The 7727-nt window shown below is 36.9% G+C and overlaps 1 protein-coding gene and 1 long non-coding RNA gene across 2 annotated transcripts; both read left to right on the top strand.

Moving 5' to 3' along the window:
* Window positions 1-653: 653 nt before the first annotated feature.
* LOC131959150 (B-cell receptor CD22-like) lies at window positions 654-5416 on the top strand. Its single transcript, XM_059324251.1, has 8 exons — window positions 654-672; window positions 1946-2021; window positions 2284-2667; window positions 2939-3256; window positions 3359-3613; window positions 3847-3925; window positions 4088-4127; window positions 5204-5416. Exons 2-8 carry the CDS (start codon window positions 1949-1951, stop codon window positions 5414-5416), a joined length of 1362 nt encoding a protein of 453 aa, XP_059180234.1. The 5' UTR covers window positions 654-672; window positions 1946-1948.
* Window positions 3598-5272, top strand: LOC131960069 (uncharacterized). Its single transcript, XR_009389584.1, has 4 exons — window positions 3598-3613; window positions 3847-3925; window positions 4088-4127; window positions 5204-5272. It is a non-coding gene; the product is annotated as an uncharacterized LOC131960069 (long non-coding RNA).
* Window positions 5417-7727: the final 2311 nt, after the last annotated feature.

Raw genomic sequence — 7727 nt, 5'->3', positions numbered from 1 at the left:
CATCTATGTGACTGTGTGTTTGTCTTGGTGCTGAAGATGCTGCGTGTTGATAGCATGCGGTTCATCTGGTTGATGAGATAAAGTGGTAAAGAGAAGTGGTGAGAGCTGCACTGACCGAGTTTTTAACACAGTCCTGAGAAAATGATGAGACATTTGAGAGGAAGTTGGTCAGTAAATGTACTTTACTGTTCTTCTAAATATCCACATTTCACTAAAAGACTGTAATATAATGTTTCTAGCAGCTTCTTTATGACATGAACATGATACACTTTACAGTTGTGTTCTGCAACAAGGTGCACAAATCTAACATCACCTGAGTTTTATCCTCTGAACCTGTCCTCTTTTTAATCGTCCCTACTGTCATACATGTACAGCCACACAGTGCAACAACAGCTGCTACCTTTGTATTAACTGACATGATGACACATACAGGCTTCCAGTAGTGTGCTGATGAAATAATCTCTGAGAATAAATCAGTGAATTAGACCCTGATCAGTTTAAGCTACATCAAAGTTGACTTCCTCCCTCACAGGGTGAGCAGGAAGACTGAAGACTATTTCAGTCTCTTCTTATAGAGCCAGTCTGGTCCTGGGTCTGCTGCCGTTCTGATCATATTCACCAACTCTCTGATTTTAAATCTGATTGTTTCTGTTTCTGCTGCCAGCTCCTTTGGTGAGTTTAAATGTTCTTTATCTTTGAATGTCTGAGAGTTGTTTTTTTTACTTTCGTAAAGTTTTTTTAAAATAAACTCTACTTGTATTCTTTGGGTATTAGATCAGAATAAATATCATGAACTCACAATGGATGATTTTATATTTAAAGATTATTAAAAACTATTATCCCACAGTAACTTCTGGTTGTACACAGATTGTTTGAAGTTTAATTTGTTAGACTTCCACGTATGTCGTTTGAAAGGATGTTCGTTTGTCTTCAGTTAAAAAAGGAGGGGGCAGTGAACATGTCTTTTCAATGTTATAACATGTTTTGTTTCATTGTCCTGTTAAAAAACCCAGAGGCTTTAACCCTTTGATGCACAACATGGGTCAAAAATGACCCACATTCATTTCCCATGTTATTTCATGCTGGCTGTGTGTTTGAATATCTTTTTTTTATTATTACAACAGATCATTATATCCATTTCACTCCAGAAGAGTAGTGATACAAAAAGTGACTCACTAAATTAACAATTTGAGTATACGTGTAACTATGTTTTAATAATAATAATAAAACTAAAAAATAAAATATATAATATATTTTTAAGGTTTAACTTTAAAAGAGTTGTTAGAACCACCAGATAACATTGGAAAATCACATATTTTAACATTTATTATTATTCAAATATTTTTATTGCTTTTCACATTATACACTCACAGTAGTACTCAACTCAAACTCAAAAGAAAATAATCGTAGTAAAACTTAAATAAATAAGAAATAAAAACAATAAAACATAGAAATTACTCATACATATATACCCACATAGGTGAATAACCGAGTTGCATATACATATTTTAACATTTGAGACTTATTAGAGCCACCAAATAAATTGGTGTTTTTCCAGTGGAAATTATTAACATAATAGGATAGTTAATACTTGTCAGCTTTTTAATTGGTGATTGGTGAATTACTGACAACATATAAACACCTTCTACATGGGCACAAAAATTACTTTGTGCATTAAAAGCGTAGTGATTAAAAAAAAGGGGAGGGGGAGTATTCAAAAAGTAAGAAATGAAAACAAAAAATGTGGATGCATGATGATCAAAAACAAGTTATTTTATGAAAACCTATAATACTGAATGATGAAATTAATTTATTGCAAAGATATAGAACATAAAAACTCTATCGGGTCACTTTAGACCATGTTGTGCATCAAAGGGTTAAAAGAACATAAACGCTTTATTTAAAATGTGATTTTGTTAAAATATTGACTTGTTGTCAAATGCAGGTGATGAGTGTCATTACAGTCCAGAGTGTGAAAATGGTGACAGCCAACATGTTACTGAGCGTCTTCTTTCTTTCAGGTGAGTCACTTTTATTTGGAAATGTCACGTTTATTATTTATAGTCAGAATTTAGAAAGTCATGTGGAGTAATTTTTGTCACTGTAACAATACTGGCTTCAGCATTTGGAAATGTTGTGGTGAGTTTAGGCGGGTTTAGTCACCACTGAGGTCGCCTGATGGAGGATTTATGAGCTAATGTTTATGAATAGTCAGTAATTAACCATTTTAGTTTCTCTCTGCATGTTTTATTTTTAATGTTTATCATGTGTCTGATTTCACAGCTGCTTTGGCTGTTTGTCCTGATGAAGCAGACCTTTTCATCTCTGCACCAGAGCAGATGGAAGCACTGAGTGGATCTTGTCTGCAGATCCCATGTAACTTTAGAGTTAAACCAGGAGAGAAATTCAGCAGCACAGGAACAATCTCTGGAGTGTGGATTAAACGTTACCCCCGATTTGGCCAATATTCAAACATTGTGATTTTCAACAGCAGCGAGAGGATTAATACCTACCCAATGAGTCTGACTGGAGACCTGAGTGATAAAAACTGCACCACTTTATTTTCCAGTTTAATCACTGATTACACAGACACATACTACTTCAGGATTGAGAAACCATCATACAGGGCAACAGCTTCTTGTGATCCTCTTCAGATAACAGTTAAAGGTAAGAAAGTTATGATTCATTAGTCAATCCATAATTTTACGGTGAACTCAGTTGCAGTACACTTTTAAATATTGAATTTGTTTTTACTTTGTCATGAATTTAAATTCTGATTTAAGCCTGAATCTATTGTTACACTTTGACTTTAAAATGGTCAAATTTTGGGACATTACATTAGTGTCACCTTTAGCTTTGGAGTGTAAATAAAAACATGTTTCTTTATCTATCAGAATCTATTTCTTTAGTCCAACCTGTGTTTGATTTGAAAGCACAGATTCTGCTCCGAGGCCCAGGATGAATCTCTCAGGTGATGTGAATGATCTGAAGGAGAAGCAGTCTGTCACTATAACCTGCTCAGCTTTCACTCCCTGTCCACACTCCCCTCCTAAACTCACCTGGACTCTCCAACAAGACCCTCACAACATCATGGAGCAAGACACAGATGGAACCTTCACCACTAAAATCCAGGAGACCATCACTCTGTCAGACACACATGATGGACTCAGCATCAGCTGTTCTGCAGGATATCCTGTGAATGAAGGAAAAGATGTGAAGACAGCAGCAGCAGCAGGAATCACTCTCAGTGTTTCATGTAAGACAGCCACTGTTTGTTATTGGATCCTGTCTGAACATGGTGATTCATGCTTATATCAGCTGATTTTAACTCATAAAGTTCATCTCTCATTTTCCTCAGATGCTCCCAGGAACACCTCAGTGTCCGTCAGTCCATCAGGTTTGGTGTCAGCAGGTAGCTGGGTGAAGCTGACCTGCTCCAGCAGAGCCAAACCTCCCGCCAGCCGCTTCACCTGGTTCAAGAACAGCAAAGATGGAGCCGTCAGAGTAGCTGGAGGAGACTCTAACAGCCTTAATGTCACTGAGGGAGGAGATTATTACTGTGTGGCTGCAAATGCTCTCGGTAATCAGATGTCATCATGGATTAATATTGAAGGTAAATGTAGAAATGAACTGAATCTGCTGATTTTAATAGAATCTGCTCCCTCTCTCCTTTCTGTATTTCCTTGTTTGTTTGTTTTACTTATTTTTTTCATTTTTGTTCACTGTAACACTGTTTACTGTATTTGGAAGAAATGATTCTGTACAAATAATGGTTCCATGTGCATGGTTCCATGTCTATATTTCATCTTTGTTTTGTCTTGGACAATGTTTTTTCTCTGTGAACAGAGAACTCTGCTGGCGCTCTAAAATGGGGTTCAGCTCTTGGAGCGATCATCTTCATCCTGTGCCTCGCCATCTGTGTTTGGTGAGTATCTTAAATGATATTTTAAAGAAATGTAATGATGCACATCCAGTAATATCTGTCTCCTGTCAGTCCTTCAGTCCTGACTCTCTACTGGCAGCATGTGGTCTGTTTCACCTCAAACAGCACAATGATTCTTCTAAAAGCTTTCTAATGTCTCTCCAGGTGCTTGAAGTCCAAATGTCAAACTCCACAACCAACTCAGGTGGGAAAATAATGAAGCTTGTTGTACAGTGTTGTATTGTGTAACAGTGACTGTGTCCTCTAGAATATGTGAAAGCATCAGTCCTAACACTAAGTGGGCAAGAAAAGTGACAAGACAACCTGTTAGCACCACACTGGTTACAGTCATCCTCCACAGCTGTAAAACACACACAGCAGACACTTCTTTCTTCAGTCTGGACGTGAAAATGGATAAAATTATCCCACATGTGATATTATCAGGAAGTTACTTTAGTCTGTTTACAGCATGGTAGCTAAAAGCAGCTTCACTGTGTTTGGTGCTGACTCGACACACTTGCTGTTTCCTAAAAGGCAAAGGGTCCTTTGAATCTTTTTAACGATATCAGAAGGAAAGTTTGGTGAAGTTGACATGATTTATTATTATTTATTATTTTTAAAATATCCTCTATTTCTGACTGGAGACCAGTGTATAGCAGAAATGTGCCCCAGCTGTTATAGGATGCCATGGTGAAGTGTTTATAAAGTTTAAATGCATCACTGAATTAAAACAGTTTGGAGAAACAGAAACATTTTCCAAGTCTGCTAAAGTCAAACTAAAGATTGGTTGTTAGTACATAGGTAAATCAGTTTGAGAGCAGTGAATGTGTTTCTAATAAATGAGGAAGGACTTATCCTCGCCTTTAATGTTTATATAAGGTTCCTTCTGAGAAAAATAATATTGAGTATTTCTTTTTGTTACGAAATTCAGCTTGCTCGTCTTGATTTAGGTGAACTGAAGGAAATAAGTTGCATTCATATTAAAATATATATTACTCTCTCTAAGCACTAACTCAGTAAGTCAACTGGACTTTGGACATTTGGATCAGGTCGTTTGCCGAGTGGAAGCACATAGATGTTGAATAGCTGAGGCCCGAGAATCAAACCCTGAGGGACTCCACTCAGAATAATGATCACTAGGGGCAACATATCCACATTTAACACCTTCATTACTGCTGTGAGGTGGTCAGAAACTATATTCACTCCAAAATGCCATTTAGTCTTTCATATTATCACAGAAGGATCCAAGCTCACATTATTTCTTGTTTGATTCTTCGATAGAGTCCAAATGGTGAAGATCCAGCCAGCAAAAGAGAAGAAGACATCCATTATGGAGAGATCAGCTTCTCCAATCAGAGAGCTGAAGCGTCCTCATCCTCAGAGCAGGACAGTGGACAGCAGCAGGAGACGCTGTATGCACAGGTCAAAGTGTCCAAGACAGCAGAGAAGCCAGACGTCCCCGAGGATCTCTACGCTCAAGTGAAGAAACACTGAGTCTCTCTTCTCATCATGTTGGGTTGGATTATTCATAATATTGCCATTTTTGGCTTCTTTTATTTTCACTCTTAGTTCATGTTGAAAAGGACACAGAAGCCTGTGCAGGAAATTACACCTTCCCAGTTAAATAAAGAGGAAGTCTAAACCTCCTCAGCACCCTGCAGCACAGACAGCTTTGCACTTCCTCATTATATAATCTATGTTTGTGGCTTAACTCATACAGCTGTTGCTGTGTAATGATATCTTACATATCTACATGCATCAATGCTTCTAAATGACAACATGATAATGATTTACAATCACTTTATAGTATATAGTAGTTTTGTAATGTTTATGTAATTTTGTGATATTATACAGGTGTTTTTTAACAAGACATGTTTAATATCCTTTACTTATCTAATCTGTTTCCTTCATATTTTGTAACCAGCATGTTTTTGTTCTTTATTTGCTTCATAAATAAACTTGAGACCGAAATTCTGCATTTGAGGATATTTATTCATTGCACCGTAGTAAAAACCATGGCATACAACTTCTAAAATACCTATTAATCTCAGTTGCATTTATTGGTCCAACATTTCACATATTGTGTGTAAACATCACCTGAAATCATACAAGTTAATCACAAACATTACAAAAGTGGCAAGATGAATTATGCATAGTAATCCCCACGAGAAATCTGCTACAATGTTTTGAGTAGCTAATGGCCCTGTGAAATATATTTATTTTATATTTATCAATTCAAAATAAAGGGCGTTTAATGAGACATAGTGTATTAAAGAGCTGGTGCTAAAATTCATTTAAAACCTTTAATGAATAAAACTGTTAAAACTTGATCTACTTTTGTCAGACTTTTACTAGAAAAAAAAGATCTTTGGGCTTCAGTGTGTGAACATTAGCAGCCTAGACACTGTTCTGTTCAATATTCCAGAGGCACTAATCAGTTTCTGTGCTTTAGTACCATGACAGGTCTTGGGAGTGAATGGAGGAAGTGACGTTAGTGTCTCCACATGATAAATCTGACAATATCACAGAAATCTAACCTTCATGTGGAGTCAAACCTTCCTCCTAGCACCAACATAACACCAGCCCCACAGCATTCATGTGAAGATGCATTAAAGATTATTTGCTTTTTATCTCTGACATTCAATTCCTGACAGATTTCTCTTGATAAAAGAGAAAGACAAGAGTCACTGGCTGTGTTTTCATGCACAGAGAAAGTGAACTAGTGGCCTGGTTACTGGTCTTTTTGATACGTTGCTTTTTATTTGATGACTGAACAAACATGTCTTCCTTTGAACGGAGTGATCTTCACATTTCAGGACATATCCTATGTTGTATAAAGCAACAAGCCACAGCATCCTCTCAGGTTATTAACCTGTTTCTCCTTCTGAGTTGTTATGTTTTTATATTTCAGGACTAATCTCTCTGTGTATGTAAACCCAGCCAGTGACTCTGAGTGACCCTAATGATCTGAATCCTGAGTCATCAGGGTGTTTCTGGTTGAACTTGCTGTCAGTGGGTTTTAATTGTGCACTCTGTCCTCCAGCGCCTTCAGCTCAGCCTCCACCTGAGCCGGCAGATCAGCTCCGACTTGCTGACTGAAGTACGCTCTCAACTCCTTCGTCTCCTTCTGCCAGAAAGACTTGGGCACATGGAACAGGGCGCCCATATCAACACTGCTGCTCAGACCTTTGGTGTCGATGGCTCCATCTTCTGGCAGCCAGCCGATAATGCTCTTCTTGGCTGGAGATTTATCTTCTGTTTTATCATGGTGGTGTTCAAATTATGAAATGTTTAAACAAAAGTATGTATTGAAACAGAAATAATTTGACTTAATTAAATTGTACGTTAAAAACACAAATATAATGCAACACTATGCATTTTGTATCCATAAACTATAAAATTGTGTTTGCGTCTGCTTTTGTGATCACATGAAAACCATATTAAATATGCATTAACATTAAAGATGGCACCATGTGACCATGAGAGCTAACTGCACTTTGTGCGTACTGCAGATACCAACAGAGCAGTGAAGAAGGTTTCTACACATAGCAAGCTCAACTAATGACATTTAACTTTTTGCAGATTTTGCAGCTAAAAGATCATTTCTTTCATGAAAAGTTTCCCTAATGCAGGTTTTAAATGGACACAAACTGAAAAAAGCAAATCAAATGTCAATATAAAGCAAAACACGCCTTTTTCCTGGTTTTAACAATAATTAACATTTGAAACATTTATACTTTGAAATTTTATTGTGCTTTATTATTAAACTGGTTCTCAAAACGTAAACATTTAAAATATTAAGAAG

Source organism: Centropristis striata, chromosome 21 (assembly GCF_030273125.1).
Source record: "Centropristis striata isolate RG_2023a ecotype Rhode Island chromosome 21, C.striata_1.0, whole genome shotgun sequence".
NCBI lineage: Eukaryota > Metazoa > Chordata > Actinopteri > Perciformes > Serranidae > Centropristis > Centropristis striata.
Note: the sequence above shows the minus strand (reverse complement) of the source record. Positions and strands in the feature narration are given on the sequence as shown.

Bases quoted from the DNA above. Each gene is read 5' to 3' on its own strand.
- LOC131959150 (XM_059324251.1), top strand. From the start codon at position 1,949: ATGAGTGTCATTACAGTCCAGAGTGTGAAAATGGTGACAGCCAACATG. The intron at 2,668-2,938 runs GTAAGAAAGTTA...TTGAAAGCACAG, and splicing joins TCTTCAGATAACAGTTAAAG to ATTCTGCTCCGAGGCCCAGG. The intron at 3,257-3,358 runs GTAAGACAGCCA...CATTTTCCTCAG, and splicing joins AATCACTCTCAGTGTTTCAT to ATGCTCCCAGGAACACCTCA.